Source organism: Schistocerca nitens, chromosome 11 (assembly GCF_023898315.1).
Source record: "Schistocerca nitens isolate TAMUIC-IGC-003100 chromosome 11, iqSchNite1.1, whole genome shotgun sequence".
Lineage (NCBI taxonomy): Eukaryota > Metazoa > Arthropoda > Insecta > Orthoptera > Acrididae > Schistocerca > Schistocerca nitens.
Window position 1 is genome coordinate 154,179,054 of NC_064624.1, and position 26,656 is coordinate 154,205,709.

Genomic DNA, 26,656 nt, shown 5'->3' on the forward strand with positions numbered 1-26,656 from the left:
CTACAACCTCTGGTTCTTTCAGTTTATCCAGGTCCCATCTCCTTCAATTCCCACCTTTTTGCAGTTTCTTCAGTTTCAATCTGCAGTTCATAACCAATAGATTGTGGTCAGAATCCACATCTGCCCCTGGAAATGTCTTACAACTTAAAACCTGGTTCCTAAATCTCTGTCTTACCATTATATAATCTATCTGATAGCTTTTAGTATCTCCAGGATTCTTCCAGGTATACAACCTTCTTTTATGATTCTAGAACCAAGTGTTAGCTATGATTAAGTTATGCTCTGTGCAAAATTCTACAAGGCGGCTTCCTCTTTCATTTCTTCCCCCCAATCCATATTCACCTACTATGTTTCCTTCTCTCCCTTTTCCTACTGACGAATTCCAGTCACCCATGACTATTAAATTTTCATCTCCCTTCACTACCTGAATAATTTCTTTTATCTCGTCATACATTTCATCAATTTCTTCATCATCTGCAGAGCTAGTTGGCATATAAACTTGTACTACTGTAGTAGGCATGGGCTTTGTGTCTATCTTGGCCACAATAATGCGTTCACTATGCTGTTTGTAGTAGCTAACCCGCACTCCTATTTTTTTTTTATTCATTATTAAACCTACTCCTGCATTACCCCTATTTCATTTTGTATTTATAACCCTGTAATCACCTGACCAAAAGTCTTGTTCCTCCTGCCACCGAACTTCACTAATTCCCACTATATCTAACTTTAACCTATCCATTTCCCTTTTCAAATTTTCTAACCTACCTGCCCGATTAAGGGATATGACATTCCACGCTCCAATCCGTAGAACGCCATTTTTCTTTCTCTTGATAACGACGTCCTCTTGAGTAGTCCCCGCCCGGAGATCCGAATGGGGGACTATTTTACCTCCGGAATATTTTACCCAAGAGGACACCATCATTATTTAATCATACAGTAAAGTTGCATGTCCTCGGGAAAAATTACGGCCGTAGTTTCCCCTTGCTTTCAGTCGTTCGCAGTACCAGCACAGCAAGGCCGTTTTGGTTAATGTTACAAGGCCAGATCAGTCAATCATCCAGACTGTTGCCCCTGCAACTACTGTAAAGGCTGCTGCCCCACTTCAGGAACCACATGTTTGTCTGGCCTCTCAACAGATACCCCTCCGTTGTGGTTGCACCTACGGTACGGCTATCTGTATCGCTGAGGCACGCAAGCCTCCCCACCAACGGCAAGGTCCATGGTTCATGGGGGGATTGTGAGGATAAGATTAGAATAATTACTGCACTCATAGAGGCATTCAAACAATCATTCTTCCCGTGTTCCATATGTGAATGGAACAGGAAGAAACGCTACTAACTGGTACACTGGAATCTACCCTCTGCCATGCAGTTCACAGTGGTTTGCAGAGTGTAGATGTAGATGTAGATGTAGGTACAGCTGATATTTGCTGCTGTTATATGGCGTTGAAAACTACAGGTTTTTGTAAAACTCAATATTTGCTCTCAGCCAGTTACAGCGAAAATGAATAAAGGCAAGCTGTGCTTTGCTTCTGAGAGATCTGAAGGGAGAATAAAAATGAAGGACATCATTTTCAATGATAATGTGATAGAGTTTTCTGCAAAGAATGAAAAAAGGAAAAAATAATTGTAGGCAAACATTTGCCACCAGAACCAAGAATAGAAATAAATTAGTGGTTTACATAGCACCATTAACTTCTGATTATTGCTTACTTCAAGCCAGTCTTGTCAGGGGAAAGGAACATCAAGAAAGAAGCAAAAAGGATGATTATGTTTTCAATAAAGCATAAAGAAAAAAGATGGCTCAACAGTACCAAGCAGCATCAGGCCTGTCCAAAGACGGATGCTCGAAAGGAACAGATACAGTGAATAAGAATCAATGAATAATAAACTACAGGTTGCACAAAGTTTGTGCAAAGATTTTCTACAGATAACGAAGGAGCACAATGCAAATGTGGTTAATATATATTCTGATATACAACAGAATTAGCCAATACCTCTTCTTACGTGAAGTATTCTATTCAAGACTGATTTGGCTTACAGTTCATTTATTATGATTCATTCCTGTGCACACACAAAGGAAAGGACCACTTCTTACACTTGGCTCGAAACAGAAAGACCAATAGAATGTAACCTAGTATCCGCTGTTCTACCGTATTTTCTCAGAAACCTAGAGGCGTCCAGCCAGAAAACGGTCCAAATGCAATTCATTATTTTCCGACTCTTGTACCAGTCAAAATCAAAATACAATAACGATGTGCACAGTAATGGCCTTCACGGAAGAAAGCAGAAAATTTAATAAGCTGACAAAGTAGTAGAGTGCATAAAGGCTAGTGGAAAAAGGAAGATATTCTTTTACTGACTGCATAATATAACGTACTGGATCAATATGCCATTGTCAAGATACTAAACAGAGATTGAGCTGCAAAGGATCTCAAGCCCAGTGCACTGAAAGCCCTATGATCTAAGATGCCTTTCGACATAACTACTCAGCTTATGAAAAGGTTAAGAAGAAGTTACTGTGGTCAATATTGAACACTTATAATGCATGTCCTGTGCAGGGCGGGCTGCAGAGATCCAGAAACTGCAGTCAAGAAGTGACGAAAGCACAGATGTTGGAGAACAACAACATGGCCAGTACGGCAAAGAAAAAGTATACCAAAGAAGGAAAGTTGCTATGCACCATATAGCGGAGATGCTGAGTGACGTCAGTGCCTATCGTGACTCAGCATCTCCGCTATATGGTGAGTAGCAACTTTCCTTCTTTGGTATTGTTACATTCCATCCTGGATTTTCCATAATAGGTAATGAAGTATTTTAAAATACTAGAAGGAGCAGATGAGTTTTATAAGGACATTGTTCAGAGTGATCAATAGAATTACAGTTTTGTACTGTTGTAACCAGTATTCTGAGCTGTATCTGAATGTCATCTGTTGCTCTTTTGCATTTATGATTACGAAACGATTATGGAAAAGTTTGATACTGAAGTGTTATATAGCAGTACATTATTGTATTTCTACACACAATAAACAATAAAGAAGCATTCTTTGAAATTAATGTTAAAGATAAAAAAGAAATGGAAAAAATCAATTTGAATGGGCACGTTAACAAAACTTTTAACTTCTGTCTTTGCATTTATCCATCTTTGAAAGGAAAAGAAAAGAAAAAGGAAAAAAAATCTTGGAAACTTTGTCCCTCTATTCTGAAATAAACAATGAAAACTGTAAAAAAGTCAAACACACATTAAAAAAGCTGTGTAAATGTTAAATTATTCCATTTAGATAATTAGTATTGGAGTAAGATATTTAAAAAAATTCATTTCATCAAAAATTCACATTTTTGTGATTATCGTGTTTTGAAAAAATGCTCCTGAAATATAAGACTGGTGCTTCACATGTTACAATTTTCTTTTTCAGCAGGTGTATAAAAAAAAAAAAAAAAAAAAATGAATATTAAAGGAAAGTGTAACATACAGAAGGAAAACAAAATAACTGGCAGTTTTCATCCTTCAAACTCAAATTTAATGTGTTGAAAACAATTCCAAACCCGGCGTGCCTCTCAATACAGTACCTACTGGTGAACTTGACAAATGCAAGCCTGCCCAGAAGAGAACTCACCTCCATAGTCATCGTCCACATAGTCTGCATTGTAGAAATTCTTCCTTTTGCGACCCCAGGCCTTCGCGTCCGGCAAGTCGTCGTCCTGCTCACCGTCCAGGTCACTCGCCATGCCGTCACCCTCGTCGTCGTCATCATCCTCGTCATCGTCAGAAGCTACTCCGAGCACTTCTTCCTGCAAATAAACAGACAGCTTCTGCACTGCTGGTCGAGAGAGATGACAGGTATAGATACTGCTCTACTACAAAGTAAGGGAGGGCCTACCATCAACTAAATTATCTGGTTACAAAATTTTTTGCGACAGAGTCCTCGTGTAAAAAATTCTCGGTTTACTTTCTGTGTCAAATTCAGATAAAATTCAAAGCTTTCAATGACTACCTCCATTGTCATCATTGGGGGCTAAAACTGGCTGTCATGAGCTGGTGATGCTCCCTCTTTTATACTCCACAGGATTCGCTATATTACGTCACGGTGCAAATGTGGACACGGCAGGTACGGAGGTGGTGCTGTCTACATCCACAGATTTTGTTTACACTCTCTATCCAGCATTGCGGCCGTGCGGGGTAGCCGTGCAGTCTGAGGTCTGAGGCCCCTCGCCACGGTTCGTGAAAGTTTGCCAGACAATAAAGGAAAACTCTTCTGTGTACGAATACGAGCTATAAGTCCCATAACTTAGGTAGAGGTATACAGTGCGAACCACTTTCGTCAGTCCATTAGGAGGTCATACACGTCGAGAAACCACCGATTAGGAGCTCTTCGATTGCGAATTGGAGGTAAAAAGTGATGCAGCCCTGTCCCATCTGTAAGCAGACAGCCCTAAATGCCATACACGGAGGCCCTCAAATGACGAGCGAGGCAGTGTTCCAGCGAGCGGCAGACTTCCAGACCGAGAAGAGTTCTAGTTTGAGCAGCCTCAGATGACTAACAGCCTACAGCAAATCCTATACAGGGTTATTACAAATGATTGAAGCGATTTCACAGCTCTACAATAACTTTATTATTTGAGATATTTTCACAATGCTTTGCACACACATACAAAAACTCAAAAAGTTTTTTTAGGCATTCACAAATGTTCGATATGTGCCCCTTTAGTGATTCGGCAGACATCAAGCCGATAATCGAGTTCCTCCCACACTCGGCGTAGCATGTCCCCATCAGTGAGTTCGAAAGCATCGTTGATGCGATCTCGCAGTTCTGGCACGTTTCTTGGAAGAGGAGGTTTTAACACTGAATCTTTCACATAACCCCACAGAAAGAAATCGCGTGGGGTTAAGTCGGGACAGCGTAGAGGCTGTGACATGAAATGCTGGTCGTGATCTCCACCACGACCGATCCATCAGTTTTCCAATCTCCTGTTTAAGAAATGCCGAACATCGTGATGGAAGTGCGGTGGAGCACCATCCTGTTGAAAGATGAAGTCGGCGCTGTCGGTCTCCATTTGTGGCATGAGCCAATTTCCGCGGGCTACGCGTGAAACTTGCCCGCACGCATTCAACCGTTTCTTCGCTCACTGCAGGCCAACCCGTTGATTTCCCCTTACAGAGGCATCCAGAAGCTTTAAACTGCGCATCCCATCGCCAAATGGAGTTAGCAGTTGCTGGATATTTGTTGAACTTCGTCCTGAAGTGTCGTTCCACTGTTATGACTGACTGATGTGAGTACATTTCAAGCACGACATACGCTTTCTGTGCTCCTGTAGCCATTTTGTCTCACTGCGCTCTCGAGCGCTCTGGCGGCAGAAACCTGAAGTGCGGCTTCAGCCGAACGAAACTTTATGAGTTTTTCTACGTATCTGTAGTGTGTCGTGACCATATGTCAATGAATGAAGCTACAGTGAATTTATGAAATCGCTTCAATCATTTGTAATAGCCCTGTATATGTGAGCACTATATTCAGTTAAGCTTGCAAAATAAGCTTGCACACTAAGAAGGACTTGCAAAGCTCGCCCGTACGTATCGGGTCGGTGCATAAGTTCCTAGAGTTTCTACATAACTTAAATAAATGCAACAGACCCACACGACAGAGTCTTTAGCCATCAATAGGATACTGTCCTTCACTATGTACAACAGGCTGCCACAATGAGCTCAGTTTTCAAATCTGCAACTATAGAAAACACGTGGTTTTGACGCAAAGACCTTGTCGAGCCACGTCTGGAACACGTCTTCACCTGGAAAAGCTGTTCCTTGAAGGTTCTTTCATTGGAACTGGAACAGGTGAAAATCTGAGGGCACACGATCACATGAATAAGGTGGGTGCAGAATGACTTTCAAATCCAACTTCTGTACAGTGTTTTTGCCAGCCTAGCAGAATGCAGGCGCACATTATTGTAGAGTAGCATCACTTCACACAGTCTTCCTGGTCACTGTTCTCAGTCTGTGTCTGCAAGACATCTCAGTGCTGACAATAAATGTTGGCAGTGACAATTATATATCAGGAAAGCAATTCGTAGTGTACAGGGTGATTCAAAAAGAATACCACAATTTTAAAAATGTGTATTTAATGAAAGAAACATAATATAACCTTCTGTTATACATCATTACAAAGAGTATTTAAAAAGGGTTTTTTTCACTCAAAAACAAGTTTAGAGATGTTCAATATGGCCCCCTCCAGACACTCGAGCAATATCAACCCGATACTTCAACTCGTTCCACACTCTCTGTAGCATATCAGGCGTAAGAGTTTGGATAGCTGCTGTTATTTCTCGTTTCAAATCATCAATGGTGGCTGGGAGAGGTGGCCGAAACACCATATCCTTAACATACCCTCATAAGAAAAAATCGCAGGGGGTAAGATCAGGGCTTCTTGGACGCCAGTGATGAAGTGCTCTGTCACGGGCTGCCTGGCGGCCGATCCATCGCCTTGGGTAGTTGACGTTCAGGTAGTTACGGACAGATTGTGGAATTTGCAGCTCTCTGCTAGCTCTGCGAGTCGATTTTCCTGGGGTGCGAACAAATGCTTGCTGGATGCGTGCTACATTTTCATCACTTGTTCTCGGCCGACCAGAACTTTTCCCTTTGCACAAACACCCATTCTCTGTAAACTGTTTATACCAACGTTTAATACACCACCTATCAGGAGGTTTAACACCATACTTCGTTCGAAATGCACGCCGAACAACTGTCGTCGATTCACTTCTGCCATACTCAATAACACAAAAACCTTTCTTTCGAGTGGTCGCCATCTTAGCATCAACTGACGCTGACGCCTAGTCGACAGCGCCTCAAGCGAACAAATGTACAACTAAATGAAACTTTATAGCTCCCTTAATTCGCCGACAGATAGTCCTTAGCTCTGCCTTTTGTTGTTGCAGAGTTTTAAATTCCTAAAGTTGTGGTATTCTTTTTGATTCACCCTGTATAACACCGTCACTGTTCCACCAAACGCGTAACATTATTTTTTGCGGATGTGTGCAGGCCTTTGTGCAGAGAGTTACTGTTTGGTTTGGGCTCGACCATTCCTTTCTTTTCCTTATGATAGCATAAATACACCATTTCTTAAATCTTCCCCATTGCACACAAATGTCACATGATGACGGAACGATTACAATTCATCACAGTGGCGATTTCTTGAGTACACCGACATGGATCTTGAGGATTAATATGCTCTGTATCAAACCCTGAAGATCTTCCTGAGTGTGGAGAGTCACTAATGTCAAAACAATCCTCCTTAAACGAGCAACCCATTTTTTTGTCATCCTCTGTCCAATGGCATTATCCTCATATGCTGCAAAAATATTTCTGGCTGCCTCTGCTGCCGCCACTCCTCTATTGAACTCAAGCAGAAGAATATGTCAGAAATGTTCCAATTTCTCCACCTGGCACTCCACAGGAACATCCATCCGAATCTGATGTTCTTTTGTTTTCGGGCATGTAGTATCATACACTACTGTGTTTACCCAAATCTTAACAAAGCTATAGGCTGGGTAACCATTTGTTCTGGTACTTTATTTGAGAAACTAGTAAGCTCTGTTATATCTCTTACACCTTCTGAAGTTATAAACTAGTGTCTGTGCTCTTCTGTGCATTCACTGCAAATACATAAAGAAGCAATAAAAAGCAGACCAGCTAGCCAACCTAGAGTCTCATTTCCTTATCACCACCACCAGATCTACTTCCTCAGCCTAACACCCGAGTCATTCTGTGCCGTTTCACTCCTGTACACAGTTGCTCGTGTACTGAGAAATGGATAATCTAAAATTCAGTGTCATCTCTGATCTGAGTGTGACTTCTAAGTAAGTATGTTGCGACCCACGTCAGTTTACGACAGCGTGAAATTTTTCAGTGACGCAATTTATAAGTGCCTCAGTCATATTTCCACACAATCGTTAATAATGAAGTCCCAAAAGTGTGACATGTGGGCCCTTATTTTTGTTTCACTGTATGTCACAGAATGACCGGGAGAAGTACAATATTTGGTGACAGTGAACTCTTCGGCTCAGAGGAGGTGAGTACGTCACCGGTGTTCGACAATGTGTTCCCGAGCAAGGTGTGTCATTTGCCCTATATAAGATACGCCACACTCGCACAGAGTCGTATAAAGACCCGACTCGCACAGCTCTGTCAGCATAAACAGATCCCAGAAGCAGAGAGAATTTTGATGGAGGACAAAACTTCAGTTTTATCTTACGTTTTCCTAACACTCTGTCCATTTTTGTGGAAACGTTTCCAATCTTTTATAGCAGGAACTCCACAGACAGTTGTACCTTCAAACAATTTTCTTAAGCACTTCTGGTTTCATGGCTTCTAGGCACAACATCAGGTGCATATCTGAACAGTAAGAAATAATCAATGAGAGGGCTTCAACCCCATTACATCAAAGTAATGCCAGGGCCATAAGCACTTAATTACGACAACAGATAAAACCACGAGTGTACTTGAAAAAATAAAACATTGTAAACAATGTGGCAGAGAATATAGAAAGGTCAGCCATCATAATTAAAACCATAATATCTCTAGGATGGATAGTCAATGAATAAAAAGTTACGCAACGGAAAACATTTAGAGTCACGTAACGAGGATGCGCCTATAACCAAAAAGCGAAAGTGAGACACTGGACCCAAAAGCGAGATACTGTCGAGGCAAGAAGCAGACGGCTTACTGGCAAGCCAGCACAACACAGGGCCACAGCAAACGCCAGCTGCACTGCACAGGGGAAGCGAGGCGTGGTGGGCCACGTCAAACCAGTAAGAAGACTGATGACTCAAATATCATTTGTAAACTAACTACCCTATCCGTCCCCAAAAGCCCATACACGGTTTCTTTGGACATTAAAAGTACATATACACTACTGGCCATTAAAATTGCTACACCACGAAGATGACATGTTAAAGACGCGAAATTTAACCGACGGGAAGAAGATGCTGTGATATGCAAATGATTAGCTTTTCAGAGCATTCACACAAGATTGGCGCCGGTGGCGACACCTAAACCTGCTGACACGAGGAAAGTTTCCAACTAATTTCTCATACACAAACAGCAGTTGACAGCATTGCCTGGTGAATCGTTGTTGTGATGCCTCGTGCAAGGAGGAGAAATGCGTACCATCACGTTTCCGACTTTGATAAAGGTCAGATTGTAGCCTGTCGCCATTGCGGTTTATAGAATTGCGACATTGCTGCTCGCGTTGGTCGAGATCCAATGACTCTTAGCAGAATATGGAATCGGTGGGTTCAGGAGAGTAATACGGAATGCCGTGACGGATCCCAACAGCCTCGTATCACCAGCAGTCGAGATGACAGGCATCTTATCCACATGGCTGTAACGTGCAGCCACGTCTCGATCCCTGAGTCAAAAGATGGGGACGTTTGCAAGACAACAACCATCTGCATGAACAGTTTGACGACATTTGCAGCAGCACAGACTATCAGCTCGGAGACCGTGGCTGTGGTTACCCTTGACGCTTCATCACAGACAGGAGCGCCTGCGATGGTGTACTCGACGACGAACCTGGGTGCGAGAATGGCAAAACATCATTTTTTCGGATGAATCTGGGTTCTGTTTACAGCATCAGAATGGTCACATCTGTGTTTGGCGACATCGCGGTGAACGCACATTAGAAGCGTGTATTCGTCATCGCCATACTGGCGTATCACCCGGCATGATGGTATGGAGTGCCATCGTTTACACGTCTCGGTCACCTCTTGTTCGCACTGATGGCACTTTGAACAGTGGACGTTACATTTCAGCTGTGTTATGACCTGTGGCTCTACCCTCCATTCGATCCCTGCGAAACCCTACATTTCAGCAGGATAATGTACAACCGCATGTTGCAGGTCCTGTACGGGCCTTTCAGGATACCGAAAATGTTCGACTGCTGCCCTGGCCAGCACATTCTCCAGATCTCTCACCAACTGAAAACGTCTCATCAATGGTGGCCGAGCAACTGGCTCGTCACAATATGCCAGCCACTACTCTTGATGAACTGTGGTATCGTGTTGAAGCTGCATGGGCAGCTGTTCCTGTACACGCCATCCAAGCTCTGTCTGACTCAATGCCCAGGCGTATCAAGGCCGTTATTACGGCCAGAGGTGGTTGTTCTGGGGACCGATTTCTCAGGATCTATGCACCCAAATTGCGTGAAAATGTAATCACATGTGCAGCTCTAGTATAATATATCTGTCCAATGAATACCCGCTTATCATCTGCATTTCTTCTTGGTGTAGCAATTTTAATGGGCAGTAATGTACTAACATCCCTGTCAAAGAGGTTCAGCACATTATTGCTCACAATTTGTGTACACATAGTGGTTGGCCTACGGATGAGGTGACATAACACACAATGAGCGCGCTCACACACACACACACACACACACACACACACACACACACACACACACACACATTTCACTGCCACGGCATGCATCAGCAGTGGAGGGTCACATGGCCCCCTGGCACCAGTTTTAAATCAAATACTTGAACTACTAAACATAAAATGCCCAATTATCTCAGTTTCTATTATATTACTTTGCCAGAAACTTAAAATTCCATGTATATTACCGCAACTTAAGAACAGATCTTCAGGAAATAAATAAATAAATAAAACCTCACTTGTATCTGTTTCAGCACTGATAGGTAAGTGTTAAGCCAATAGAGATCATCTGTCATGCATTTGTAGTCTGGCTACCGTGTTTTAGTTGAGCCGGCTGCCACTAGCTATTGCCCTTACCGTCTATAGCTTCGGATGCTTGACAACAAAATGTCCACTTTCAACAGGGTGAGTCAAAAGGGACTTTACAACTTTAAAATGATATAGAAATTTATTGAGATAACTTACAGAATTGGTAGATGTGCCATTTTGTAGCAAACAACCTTATTTTGGTTTGATGCCACTACCGTTTGTGATAAGACAAACATCCCACCGGTAATCAATTTCCTACCCCACTAGTTGCATAAAATCGGGCATAACTTGTGCGACAGCAGCACAGATTCAACTCTTCGGGTCGACTAAACTGTTTGACAGGAGAGGAACACACACATAGTCTTTAATGAAACCCCACAGAAAGAACTTCAGTGATGTCAAGTCTGGAGAGCCAGGTGGCTGTGCGATTGATCCTTCATGGCCAATCCGCCGACCGGGGAAGCGATTATCGAGGAACCTCCGAACTTCCGTGAGGGAACGAGGTGGTGCTTCGTCTTGCTGGTAGTAAACCATCACAACTTGGCCATCTTCATCGATATGTGGAATTAAAAAGTTTTCGAGCATATCCAGATATACAACAGCAGTGATAGTTTTCTCCGTGAAGAAGAAAGGGTGACCTGGTCATTTTTTTGTATCACAGTGAACAACCAGTCTCAACAAAGTCCGTATAACGAGACTAAATTGTAAGTCTACTCGGAGGTTATCTACCGTATTCGGTGTGAAATTTATGCCGAACAGTTGTTGCAGAATTTGTTTAATGAAACCAAAACACACAGCGAGCACACTCCACACCAGTGAAGGTAGCCATTTTAACTGTACACTACACTGGCGCTCCTGGTGGCAGAATGGGGTACTAATGCATTATGTGAATCAAACTTGGGGTTGTTTGCAACAAAATGACATATCTACCAATTCTGTAAATTGTCTCAATAAATTTCTATATCGTTCCAAAGTTGTACAGTCCTTTTTGACTCACCCTGTATTTTTCTCAGACAGTGCTTCTGGCAAAAGATGGTTACAGTGGCCATGAGTTTGACATTGAATTTAGCAGTTCAGGAAGTGAAGAAGAATGTAATGTTACTTCATTAGACTGAAAGTGACAAAAGTTTGTCAGCTGACAGACAAATTTTCACCAATACGTCCCCTGTCATTCACGCAGCTCCTCCAAGATGTCTGTTTACAGGTAACCACTATGAAATATATGGCTCTACTCCACATCCACTCATAAATTAAAAAAAAAAAAATACTAAGTTTTAGGATATTTTAGTCAAAGTCCAATGCAAGAGTGTACTCAGGATTTTAACTCATTATTTTGAGCTTTGAAAGCTATTCTTATATGTCTATATGTAATGTCATTCATTATGATACAAAGCGAGGTGGCCCAGTGGTTAACACACTGGACTCGCATTCGGGAGGACAATGGTTCAATCCTTCATACAGTCATCCTGATTTAGGTTTTCCGTGATTTCCCTCAATTGCTCCAGGCAAATGCCGGGATGGTTCCTTTGAAAGGGCACGGCCGACTTCCTTCCCCGTCCTTCCCTAATCCGATGAGACCGAAGACCTCGCTGTGTGGTCTCCTCCCCCAAAACAATCCAACAACCCACTGATTATGGCATTATAGGACTTTTTCATTAACAAAAGAATACTACTTTTGGAACATAATTTGGAAAAACAAAGAGATTAGGGGGGTGACTAAAATGTTGTCTGATGAACTTAGTTCCACAATGACGTTTGTTTACACTAAGAATTTCTGGTGTATTATTCATTCAACTGCAAAGATTTTGTTCCAAGTTTGCAAAAGGCAAAAAATTAGAATGGATGTGGAGGGGGACAAAGGAAAAAGTTCACAAACTTACCTCACTTTCATCATCAAACTCTCTCGGCCTCTTCCTGATGTTTTCCAGCAAGAGCTTTTCATCTTCAGAATAATCATCTTCAGAGTCCGATGGCTCGTACTCTTGCAGCTCCACATCCAGATCAGCATCCAATTTCTTTCCTCTGTGGAATAAAGTAGTGTAAGCAGAACATTAAAAAAATGCTGGATTGTACAGAGATAAACTGCAACAACACTGTTATATTCCTTTTAAAATACAATAATTTTTATGGATCGCAACATCGATACCTAACGGCAAAATCGGCACATTGTGTAGCAGAGGGTATTCATATCAGTACTGTAGTCTCCCTGCCCCTTAGCTTTCTATTCCAGTCACTCAAGTAACAGGTGCTATGCAGAATTTCTAGTCAATAATTTTAAATGTACTCACCCCACAAATTTAGTCTAATGTTTTCATTCTCCGCTAACACTATGTCTTGGTATCCATACTGATCAGCATTTGACTCACTTTCTCACTTACATTTATGGCAGTATGATCGTATGGATTAGCAAACGAAATTTGTGAACAGGTTGAAGATTTATTGGCGGGAAGGGGACAGCACGTTATCTCAGATGGAGAAATCGTCAACAGATATAGAAGTAACTTTGGGTGTGCTCCAGGAAAATGTCCTGTGACACATGCTCTTCGTGCTGTACATTAAAGAGCTCCTTAGAATTATTGCAGACCAGCTTTTTACTTATAAGCTTCTTTGTATACAACATCTGAAGTAGTACAATTGGGGATATGAACGAAGAGCTTGTTTGCTTCACTAACAGTGTGTCACATAGAGCTGGCTGTGTGAAAATGTCTGACACTAAGGTCCACGTAAACAATGCAGAGTCTGGCTGTGTGCTTTGTTTCTGGCCTCAGCATAATACAGGCTCACTGGAAACTGTATACATTTAAAGTGAAATGGTAAATTGTTAGGAATAAGTGTAATTTGACATATGAAAACTTGCTCACCTGTGCCTCTTCCCATTAAAATTTCAGTTTCCATGATGTTGCTTTGGAGGGAAGTAAATTTAAGCCTCTTTGAGTTAAGGGTTCGGAGGAGTGATATAATGCACGACACTCTCAAACAGAGTTATGTCACTTTCAGAAGTACTTTCCATAGAGCAAACTACACCCCGATGTTCTCAAACAGTAGTAAGTCTCACCTCACAATTTTCATTGGATTTTTGAGACCATGTAGTCATCAGTCTCTGAGCCATTCTGGTGTAATCAGAACGACTTGTTTTCTAGGAATTTTTGTTCACAAAATGACATGGAAGAAGTTTGTGCTCAGATCAAAAGTCTCCAGAAAATTGCTTCAAAAATAGGATTACAAATATCCTTTGAGAAAACTGAAATCATGCCCATGAAAACTCTTTGCATAGATAAAATCTTCATAAATGATCAAGCAATTAACATAGTTCTACAATACATATATCGTGGAGAAATTATTTTGCATAACTAGGGATAAGAAAGCAACATGAATAAACAGAACCAACAAAATGGAAAAAGCACAGTTTCTAACATGGTCAACATATAATAAGAAATTCCTGTCAATAGACACTAAGATCCAACATTACAAAACTGTAACTCTGCTGGAAGCAACTTATGCTTGTGAAACTCTGTTCCAAATTAAAAAAGAAAGAAGTACCAATCAGCTTGTCAAGACTGAACAAAGAATTATCAGAACATGCTTCAATAAAAACTACTACATTGATGGAATCTGGAAAATCCTCCCCAGTGAAACTGTATATCGTGAGATTGACCCAATCACCAGCACAACGAAGAAGAAAAGAATCTCGTATTTCTTTCATGTCTTACGACTGCCTGACAACAGAATTTTAAAACAAATAGTGATTTGAAGTCTCAGGAAGAAGACAGGAGGACAGTGGGTCAAAGAAATTCAGCAAGATCTTGAAGCAGTCGGACTCACAATTACTGATGCAGAGAACAAAAATAAAATTAACACTCTACTTACGAATCATAAATTTTCAGCAGAAATGGTGCACAGAAGACCAGTAGAGATTTGAGACGTGATAAAAAAAATTGCGTTCGGAACGAATGAAAAAGTAATGGGCTGTGTGCAAGAAGCAAGTAGTCTAGTCTTCAAAGAGAAAGTGAATATGGAATGACTCAAATGGTCCATTGTGGCCAATCAAGTTAATAATAATAATAATAAAACAAAACAAAATAAAAATGTAATGAGTTGGCACCCAAATCACAAAGCAAGCTTAATAAATCTATTTTTCCTAAAAGAGAATATATATAAAACCTACTGAAAGAAATGAAGCAATGTAATTAAGTACGTAGTACACATAGCAAAATCGGTAAATCCGTACATCCCAGCCAAGTAAATTCAATGTTAGTTTATAGTCATAAAGATAAGATGCATAGCTTAATTTAGTCACTGATTTAAACTTACAGAAACACTTCTGTCATTGTGGTAAAAAAAACTTTAATAGGAAATATGTCAAACATAAATAAAATCCATCAATAGAGGCAAACCAATATCATTAAGTTTTTAATACACAAAGTGGAATCAGTAAATTTGTATATCCTAGTCACGCTGTTAGTTTGCATTCGTACAGATAAGATTGCGGCACTGAATTCTGTCACTGACATAAACTGCCAAAACTACATCTGCTGCTGAGTTAAAAAACCTAACAGTGCCATGTATTGGTTCTTTGGTGCATTACGAAACTAACAGCGCCATCTATTGGTTCTTTGGTGTAAACACCATGATGATTAAAAATTCAAATGACTAAGTTGAGCTAGCAGTTTTGAATAAATGTTTAAATTAGAATAACTTTTCTTTTGTGGTCCAGTTTTGATGACATAAAGGTTATATTTTGCCCCAAGTTAGCTGTGGAAACCCATGAAAATACACCTAGCGGTTTTGGAGATTTGCGTGTTCAGACAGACAAACATAATGGTTTTACAGTTTTATTATTAATACAGACATATATTATGCAGTTTCCTTTTATGAAACTTAACCACCTGGAAAAAGCTACACAAATATTCAATCTGATTTCGGTAAGATTTCAATGTTGTGCAAAGATGGCAATTTCCTTTAAATGTTCAAAATGGCAAAATTTTGCACTTCACAATACGTAGTATCCTATGATGACAACATCAATGAGCCACAATTCAAGAATGTCAACTCGTACAAATATCTGGGTGTATTAATCTGTGACGATATATGACAGAATATGCACATATGTTCACTCATAAGCAATGCAGACTACAACTCGTTGGTAGTATATTGGAAAAATGCTGTGTCTACATAGGAGAGCATTTACAAAACGTTTGTGTGACCCATCTTGGAATATTGTTCAAGTGTATGGTACTTGTACCAAACGGGACTAAGAGGGGATATCGAATGCATACAGCAAAGGGCGGCATGAATGGTCAAAGGTTTCTTTGACCTTTGGGAGAGTGTCAAAGAGATACTAAAGAAACTGAACTGGCAGACACTTCAAGATAAGATACAAACTATCCCTAGGAAGCCTACTTACAAAGATAGAGCAGATAAAAAGTCTCCATTCACAGCACTGTAAATAACGCAGTAAATTGGATCTGAAGCCGACAAATTTATGAAAGATGTGTGTGTGTAAAAGTGAAAACTGTTGGGGCGAATATTTATGATCTGGTGACTTAACAGCACAAAAATTATGAACTCACACATCTCAACAACTCAAAACGATGGATAGCTGGAGCACTTCAACAATCTACTAGAAAGTGAAATGGAAAACACTGAGAATGCAGATACAAATTTGAAAATAATAATAATAATAATAATAATAATAATAAAAACAAAAAAAACACACATGTTGTAGTGGTTCTGGGGTTTATGACATTTTTGGTTTTGTTGCATGGGAGGGTGTTTATGTATCACCTTCCTTGAGGAAATTGCACAAACAATTTGTTTTATAAAATAAAGTGAAAACTATGTAATGAAAACTAAGTACCTTCCATATAATTACTAATAACATCACCTCAGTACTTCACAGTTTCAGGCATAATCACTGAAGTGTTCTGTTTTCAAACACAAAGTAAATAGCTCAAACTGGTTGAGTCACTGGTTGACAAATAATGCAATGTCGGGACCAGACTTCACACTGCAGAAATTGCATTAAGCATAACAATACCCTGCCTTCAGATACAAAAACTAAGTTTCAGAAGCACAAAATCAAAATCTTTCTGTGATGCTATTATGAACTGCATAAACTAATAATCACTGTTGTCATTTCGTATATCTCACAGTACTATGCTTTTGTTGTTTGGATACTGTATTATCTATAGATACCCCTGTTTCTGTTTTCTGTCACCTCAACTACAAATGCAGCACAAACTGACGAACAACACAGATGGCAGTCGACTGCTCAAACAATGAGGCAGTTTGTGAACACGATAGCATGCACACACAAGCTAACCAGGTGTACCGGTATGAAATGAGCTTTTTTTTGTGAAAATGAAACACTAATTTTGAATTGAAATGTAAAAACATTTTATTCAAAGTACTGACCATTGCTTTCTATACATTTTGACCACCTTTCTGGCAACTTGTGGACACCACACCAATAGAAATGTTCGTCTTTTGAAGCAAGCCAATCAGAAACCCAATTTTTGACTTCTTTGTAGGAATCGAAGTGTTCCTCAGCCAATGCGTGTCCCATTGATGAAAACAAATGATAGTCGGAAGGGGCCAGATCTGGTGAATACGGCGGGTGGGGTAGCAGCTCCCAGCCAAGTGTTTTGATTGTATCCTGAAACAGTTTTGCTTTGTGTGCAGGTGAATTGTCGTGCAAAAAAATTACTCTGCCATGTCTTCTGGTCCATTCTGGTCTTTTTTCGATCAATACATAGTTCAAATTGATCATTTGTTGTCTGTAGCAATTAGTATTCACAGTTTCATCAGGTTTTAGAAGCTCATGATACACCACACCTTTCTGATCCCACCAAACACAGAGCATTGTCTTCTTGCCGAATCGATCTGGTTTTGCAGTCGATGTTGGTTGTCCCGGATTAACCCATGATTTTTCCTGTTTAGGATTCTTAAAATAAATCCATTTTTCATCACCAGTAACAATTCGATGCAAAACTGATTTTCTTTCATGTCTTTGAAGCAAAATTTGACAAATGGTTTTTCGGTTTTCCATCTGTCTTTCATTCAATTCATGTGGCACCCATTTTCCACACTTTTGGATCTTTCCCATAGCTTTCAAACAGTCAGAAATTGTCTGTTGTGCAACATTTATAGCATTGCTGCGATTTGCTTTTCACTCAAAGTATCATCTTCATCCAATATTACTTGCAATTCGGCATCTTTGAACTTTTTTGGTGGTCTTCCACGTTCTTCATTTCTTACATCAAAATCATTATTTCTGAACTGTTGAAACCATCTTTTGCATGTTGCTTCTGATAGAGCATGATCACCATATGCCTCAACAAGCATTTGATGCAACTCTGCAGTACTTTTTTTCAAATGAAAACAAAAAATTAATGCTTTCAGTAAAAAAATCATCACTTTCTGGTACAAAATTCGACATTGTTGAAACATTGTTTGTTCCATGACTTGATGTATCTAAATATCTTTGACAGATGTCATACCAAAAAAAAAAAAAAAAGGCTTGTTCACAACAAATGTTCCCTATCAACACATTTCTATCTTAACGCTCATTTCATACCGGTACACCTGGTATGTTCTATCCAATAATTTTTGTGTGTGTGCTTTTGTTCCCGTGGGTATGCGTTTGGGCACAGGCATCATGTGGACATACCCTTAGAGAAGACGATTAAGCCCTGCCCACTAGATGATAAAGTGGGAACAATGGTGGAAAGAGAACATGGTGACTGTGGTCTGTAGCTCATCTGGTCTTTGCAGCAACTGCTGGAAATAAGTTGCAGGAATTAGTGGAGGTCAATGAAGCTAAAGGAAAAAGCTGCAGACTGAAAGTCACTACAAAGAAAACAAAAGTGATTACAAGGAGATAAAGGGAAGGACAATGGTAAATGAAGAAACATTTGGCAGGTTTTCGTGTGCTCGTGCTTCATACCTTTAAGCAGTGCTAAATAATGTGCTCTTGTGTTTCATTTTCTGAGTTGTTTTCAATCAAAATTTCACAATTTATCCACATCATTAATTGACTTACTGTGCATTTTGTACTTTTTTGCAGTGTCACATAATTTGTTGATGCGTTTTCACTTTTTACGTACTGTTTTTATTTCAAAATTTCTTTTCATTTATTTACTTACTGTGCATGTTGCACTCACAATGTAGAAAATGTATTTTGTTATTCCCCTTCCAATCACATACTGACCGAGGTGGCTACTCCAGTTTTAATGTACTGAGCTTGCATTCGGATGGACTGGGGTTCGTTCCCTGTCTGGCCACCCAAACTGGGACGGTTTCTTCAATTAGGCCATGGCCAATTTCCTGCCCTATCCACATCTTATCCTATTCTATTCTGATGTATGATATTTCTGTCTGTTTATGACATGTAAATACTATTGTAGCAAATGGTCTATGGACGAATAAATAAATAAATGTGCAATTAAGTAACTAGGATGTAGAACAGAAAGCCACTGCAAGTGCAGCACATAAATTAATAGCAGGGTAGTAATGGCAAAAGGGGCATTTTGTAAGAAAATGAGAGGTGTGTGTGGTAATACAAGCAAAGATTGGAGGAAAAGAATCTGATTGGTGCTGAAACACGGACAGCAAGGGAGGAAGATAGAACAAGGGATTTGGATATGTGAACGTAGTGAGGACGGAAAGAATAAGTTTGATGGATAGGGTAAAAATGAGGGGGTACTGAGAAGAGTGGAAGAGCAAACAATTGCTGAATTTAATACAAAAAAGGAAAAGAAATTAGGTAGGACATATATTAAGGAAGTAGGAGGGGCTCAGAAGAGTAGGTGCCAGAGAAGAGATAAAAGAGAGGTTACTGCACAATTAAGAAGGAAGTGATGGACCATGAAAGGCACTGCTAACATAGCACAAAACTGCTGATGAATACGAGACTACAGCATTTTTATAAACAGTGTTCCACAGCTCCAATATATGTGAAGAACATAAATTTTTATTTGTGGGACATCCACAGCTGTTCTGCAACATTTTCATGGTAAATAAATCCACCACAGTTCTAAAATATTTTTACTGATAAAAGTGTGCGCTACAGAAGTAATTTTTTTATCTATATCGCTGATAATTCCTCCAACAACTGACTAACAATGTCACCAAACTTAGGATTGTTAAAACTGACACATTCCTGTAAACATATTTTGTACCGTGCTGAAGAAAACTGTTACATAGTTGACGAGGCGCACTCTAGGAGACCCTAATGTGTATCAGTAACAAAAGAAAAAGACAATAATGCAACCAATGACACAACATTGTAGAGTTGGTGATGTAAGGAGGATACGTTAGGTATAGAAGCATTCTACCAGAACTGACATCGAAGACCAATTTCGATAGCTTTTGGGTGGTCTGAGAGACCACTCGTGTGAGTTAAGGGTTAAAAACAACTCGCAAGGAAACATCACCACCTTGATCTTATATTTCAAGAAGAAAAAAGCGCACCTGCAGGACATCAGCTGCAGAAACTGATCCCGTGTGAAAATTTGGGCCACAATTCTGATGCCCGCAGCTCGTGGTCTCGCAGTCGCGTTCTCACTTCCCGAACACGGGGTCCCGGGGTCGATTCCCGGCGGGGTCAGGGATTTTCACCTGCCTTGAGATGACTGGGTGTTTGTGTTGTCCTCAACATTTCATCATCATTCATGCATGTGGTGAGATTGGATTGAGCAAAGTTTGGGAATTTGTACGGGTGCTGATAGCCGTGTAGTTGAGCGCTCCACAAAGCAAACATCATCATCATCATCATCATCATCATATTTCTGATAGTACGGAGTTGTAACTCTCTCAATGTACAGCTTTTATACATATGCGTGCACAAGCTGGCACTTGCTCCGCCCACCTGCAGCCACTTAATGTCAGAGCACGAAGTACTATACAGTGAAGTACTAGGTTTGCGAAATACTGTTTTCACATGGTAACATGCTTTGATAACTGTGTTAAGATGCACAGCTTCTAACCTGCAGCTGATGTCAAAGATCTTTTTGCTTTGAACATTTTTATCTTGCAATACTAAAATACATTATAAATGAATGAAACAAATGTGTCTGTCATTAAAGAAGTATCTGTTATTTTCTTTGGACTTCAAAACTTACAATGTTAAAGTCAGCACATCTGCAGGAGATGGGCTGTTCTTCAACATGATTGGCACAATTAAATTGCAAATCAAAAATCGTTAATTAGGTTACGAAAAGGAAAGTTGCTACTCACTGTACAGCGGAGATGCTGAGTTGCAGATAGGCACAACAAAAGGACTGTCACAAATAAAGCTTGCAGCCATTAAGGCCTTCACCAACAATAGACCACACACACACACACACACACACACGACTGCAGTCTCAGGCAACTGAAACCACACTGCAAGCAGCAGCACCAATGCACGATGGGAGTGATGACTGGGAGGGGGGAGGGGGGGGGGGTGGGGGGGAGGAGAAGACTGAAGCAGGGAGGGGGAGTGATAGTATGGTGGGGGTCGGAGGGGAGCGGAAAAGGAGAGAAATAAAAAGACTGGGTGTGGTGGTAAAATGACAGCTGTGTAGTGCCGAAATGGGAACAGGGAAGGGGCTGGATGTGTGAAGACAGTGACTAATGAAGGTTTAGGCCAGGAAGACAACAGGAATGTAGCATATATTGCAGGGCAAGTTCCCACCCGCGCAATTCAGAAAAACTGCTGTTGGTGGGAAGGACCCATATGGCACAGGCTGTGAAGCAGTCATTGAAATGAAGGGTATCATGTTTGGTAGCATGTTCAGCAAAAGGTGGGCCACTTGTTTCTTGGCTACAGTTTGTCAGTGACCATTCATGCGGACAGACAATTTGTTGGTTGGCATGCTTAAATAGAATTCAGCACAGTGGTTGCAACTTAGTTTGTAAATCACATGACTGGTTTCACAGGTAGCCCTGCCTTTGATGGGATAGGTGATGTTAGTGACCGGACTGGAGTAGGTGGTGGTGGGAGGATGTACGGGACAAGTATTGCATCTAGGTCTATTACAGGGGTATGAGCTTTGAGGTAAGGGGTTGGAAGCAGGGGTTATGTAAGGATGGACGAGTATATTGTGTAGGTTCGGTGGATGGCAGAATACAGTAGGAGGGGTGGGAAAGATAGTGGGCAGGACATTTCTCATTTCAGGGCACAACAAGAGGTACTCGAAACCCTGGCAGAGAATGTAATTCAGTTGTTCCAGTCCTGGGTGGTACTGAGTTACGAGTGGAATGCTCCTCTGTGGCCAGATGCTGGGACTTTGGGAGGTGGTGGGTGACTGGAAAGATAAGGCACACGAGATTTGTTTTTGTACAAGGTTGGGAGGAAAATCACGGTCTGTGAAGGCTCCGGTGAGACCTTCGGTATATTTTGAGAGGGAACGCTCGTCATTGCAGATGCGACGACCGCGGGTGGCTAGGCTGTACGGAAGGGACTTCTTTGTATGGAACAGGTGGCAGCGCTCTAAATTGAGGTATTGCCGGTGGTTAGTAGGTTTGATATGGACGGAGGTACTGATGTAGCCATCTCTGAGGTGGAGGTCAACATCTAGGAAGGTGGCTTCTTGGGTTGAGTAGGACCAGGTGAGAGAAGTTGTTGAGCCTCTGGAGTAATACGGGTAGGGTGTCCTCACCCTCAATCCAAATCACAAAGGTGTCATCGACGAATGTGAACTGGGTGAGGGGTTTAGGATTCTAGGTTTTTAGCAAGGATTCCTCTAGATGGCCCACAAATAGGTTGGCATAGGACGGTGCCGTGCAGGTGCCGACAGCCGTATGCCAGAGTTTTTTATAGGTAATGCCTTCAAAGGAGAAATAATTGTGGGTGAGGATATAGTTGGCCATGGTGACTAGGAAGGAGGTTGTCGGTTTGGAATCTAATGGGCATTGGGAAACGTAGTATTCAGTAGCATAAGGCCACGGGCATTAGGAATGTCAGTGTAAAGGGCGGTGGCACCAATAGTGATAAGCAAGGCACCGTGTGGTAAAGGGACAGGAACAGTGGAGAGTCGGTGGAGGTACGGTTGGTATCTTTTATATAGGAGGGTAGGTTCTGGGTAATAGGTTGAATGTGTTGGTCTACAAGAGCAGAGATTCTCTCGGTGGGGGCACTGTAACACAATGGGGCATCTTAGGTAATTAGGTTTATAGACTTGACGAAGCACGTAGAAGGTAGGAGTGCGGGGAGTGGTAGGGTCGAGTAAAGAGACGGATTCCGGGGAGAGGTTCTGCGATGGGCCTAAGGATTTGAATACTGACTGGAGATCCTCCTGGATTTCTGGAATAGGGTCAGTGTGGCGAGGTTTGTAGCTGTAAGGTAAACTGCAAGGATTACCTGCCACAAGGACTCCACCTGCTGTCAGATACTTCCACCTACAAGCCTCGCCACAGTGACCCCATTCCAGAAATCCAGCAGGATTCACACAGAGTAACGTGTGTTCTCGACAAGATTTACAAACGTGTTGGGCAGATATGTCCTCCTCTTCCCCCTCCTCTTCCTACGCCTTCAACATCTCGGGAAGAAGAGGGCTGTTTTGGCACTACGTACAGTACTTTGCGTCCAGGCAATACACAGCTGTTGTGCGGCAGAGCAAATGACGAGCAACCGGCTTAAAAGCTGTACATTCGGGAGGTCATTTCTGCAGCTGATATCTGGCTTCTTTCTCTTTCAAATACACTGAAAGAAAAAAAATTGCAGCACCGAGAAGGAGTTGTGTGACATAAACGAAAGTCGGTACATGTGTTTCTACAACTGAAAGATGGTATCTATTCAAATTTCACGTCATTCCCATAAGAGTGGCACTAGTAGTGCCACTATGAGGATACAAATCAGGTTTGCTTTAAATACCAACTGTAACAGTTGTGAGCATTAGTTACCTTTGAGACTGTGTGTGGTGAGTTGATGTTAGTCAAGAATGCTTTTAAGGCAAAAAAGACACCACTATCAACACCTACTGGGTTTGTACGAGGCCGTGCAATAGTGTTACGAGAAGTGGACATTCCTTCTGCAATACTGCAGAAAGACTTGGCAGCATTGTAGCCACTGTACACGACTGCTAGCAGAGACGGTCACGAGAAAATACAGTCGGAAAGAGTGGACTGTTGTGGTGCCGTTCACGAACGGCATTCCTGGGGGTGTTTTCCAATAGGATAATGCTTGCCCACATACCACTGTTGTAACTCAACATGCTCTACAGCAGGGCCGGCCAGAAATTCTGCACGCGTGCGGTGCTCCTGCACGTGTGCAACTTCCGGGTCACAGCGTGCACGCCGCAGCCGTCAGTGTTCATGTAGTGCATGTTCCTACCCACAGATGTCTCTTTATCCACTTGCTGGGATACTCTGTACCGGTGCATTCTAGTGCTCTTTCCACAGCTTGCAAGCCAACCGTGGGAAGGTATTTTGCACATTAAACATTTAAAATACCGCCACAGTCTACTCATTGAGACGTCTACTTTTATGTTAACAGTTTAACCCAGTAAGACAAGTAATACAGTTAACAACCGTGGGTTTTTATTAAGGCAGCTTGACTGACGGCACGTAAATACGAGTAATGTTTTTGATCTAGTATTTAAGAAAGAGAGCACTTGGCGACTTCCAACGAACCTTATTCATGATTTCAAATAACATTAAACTAATGCAAGGTTTCCTATAACTAATTCTCTGTGCCCTCAGTTACACCCACATAATTTCTGTCTCACTGACTTCTGAACAGAATGATAACCGCAGACCTCTCGATGATCACCTGTTATTTCAATACCATTATTGCTACATCTTTCATCAGCTCCGTCTGAAATTTGCATAATAACCGACAATTAGATGAATGTTACGTTTTATCGACTTCAACTGAGCGTAGCCCTTCACACATTAAAAAAAAAACCCTAAATGTAAGTATACATTGGAACAATCGGTTTAATGACTAACTTTCCTGATAATAATGTAACATGGAGCAGAATGAGGCACTAATGCACAGTTAGTAAACAATAATTTTTAATTATGAAAGTAATAAATCCAAATACGTTTATCACTGGTCATGAGAAATGATAATCGAGTTGATGTGTCTCATCCATTTTCTTAAGGACATTTAATTTTGCTTGCCGTTCTTTACTGTTGAGTACACTACACTCGTCTTTGTGATATGTATTGTAGTGTCTTTCAATTGAAAACGTACGCTGGCCGCCTATTATTCGGCGGCATAGCAAACACTGTGAGTTTTCACCAATGGCTACAAAAAAGAATTGTAGTTCCCAGTCATTTTTAAACGACTGAGAACATAGATCTCATGTCCTTTGCTTTTTCACAGTACCTGCAATTTCTCAGTACTTCTCTGTTAAGGTTACGGTTACCAGGGGTAAACGAGACTGGGTATGTTGCGCTCTTGCTTGTACCACAGAAACAGGGGAGTGGAGCCGCCGCCGTTCATTTAGGACACATGTCTAATAACAGATGTCGCTGTCGCACATGTGCAGCACTTCCGCACGTCTGCACACTGTGCAGCGTTTGGTCGGCCCTGCTCTACAGTGTGTTGATATGAGATGGGATCGAATATAAATGGAATTTTTGTTCCTGAACATCAACAGTTGGTAGGACTGGCCCCACGCTTCTGCTACGCTTAGGCGGGACTGTTAGAAGTGAGCAGAGTGTGCTGTTAGATATTTCCCACCATTTCGTCAGTAACGCTCACGATGTCTGAGCAACAGGTGCACCCCTCCATTGTTTAACTTATAATTATCAAATTTCTTGCTTGTGAATGAATTACAGTGGTAGAAATTTTCCAAAGACTGACTGCACAGTTCGGTGATAAGACATTATCAAGGACACGTGTGTTTGCCTGGCATAAAAAGTTCAAGGAAGGACAAGAACATGTGGAAAATCAGCAACACGATCACCATTCTTGGACCAGCATTACGGACAAAAACATTCGTGCAGTTAAAGATATTATTGATGACGATTCACTGGTGAGAGCATTGGAAATTACACAAAAAGTTGGAATCAGTTGTGGGAGCTGTCAAGCAATCATCACGAACAACCTACAGTTCCGTAAAGTGTGTTCCAGGTGGGCCCTAAACTTTTGACCAAAAATCTGAACTTGAGATGTTTGGAGGTCTGTCAGAGGCTTACAGTAAGGTTTGTGGAAGAAGGTGACCCTTTTTTTGAGTCTGATCGTCACCTGCGACAAAATGTGGGTTCACCACTACACTCCAGAATCCAAACGAGTCGGTAAGGAGTGGCGGAGGAAAGAGGAGGCAGCACCAGTGAAAGCCAAGACTTGATTGCCAACTGGCAAGGTTCTTTCAATCATTTTTTTTTGATCAGCGAGGCATTTCGCTGATTGATTTTTTGCACAAGCAACGAACAATCAGTGCTGCTTGCTACTGGAAACTGTTGTACAAGGTGAGAGTTGCATACCGCCGCAAAAGACGAGACCAATCGATTCGACAGGTCATCCTCCTCCACGACAATGCGCGACCACATACTGCACCACTAACTGTCTCCAGGCTGCACGAAAAGCACTGGACTACACTCGATCATCCTCTTTACAGCCCGGACTTATCATCCTGCGATTTCCATTTTTTTGGACCGTTTCAAGAAGCTCTAGGAGGGTGACGATTTGAAGATGACGAGAGCGCCGAAGGCTTCGTGCGCAACTGGCTGGTGACACAACTCAGTTCTTGTTATGACGAGGGCATCAAAAAGCTGCCCATACGCTGAGACAAAAGTATTTCCAAAGCAGGAGACTATGTGGAAAAATAAATTATAATCACCTCGAGTTTCTCAATAAACGAATTTAAATAAAAAATAAAATCCCATTTATATCTGATCTGCCCTCGTATGTTGCCTTAACCTGCTCGATCACCAGAACCATATCCAATCGAGCACGTACAGGACACCGTCGGACATCCTTATGGGGCCACTC

General features: G+C 41.4%; 1 protein-coding gene across 1 annotated transcript in view; it reads right to left on the reverse strand.

Annotated features, from left to right (window-relative positions):
* LOC126212813 (something about silencing protein 10) overlaps window positions 1-26,656 on the reverse strand; it is a 195,196-nt gene that overhangs the window by 153,356 nt on the left and 15,184 nt on the right. Inside the window, exons 2-3 of the mRNA XM_049940224.1 lie at window positions 12,612-12,753; window positions 3,617-3,791 (exon numbers count right to left, since the gene is read on the reverse strand). Of these exons, the coding sequence (XP_049796181.1) occupies window positions 3,617-3,791; window positions 12,612-12,753 (317 nt within the window). The remainder of the gene's footprint in view (window positions 1-3,616; window positions 3,792-12,611; window positions 12,754-26,656) is intronic.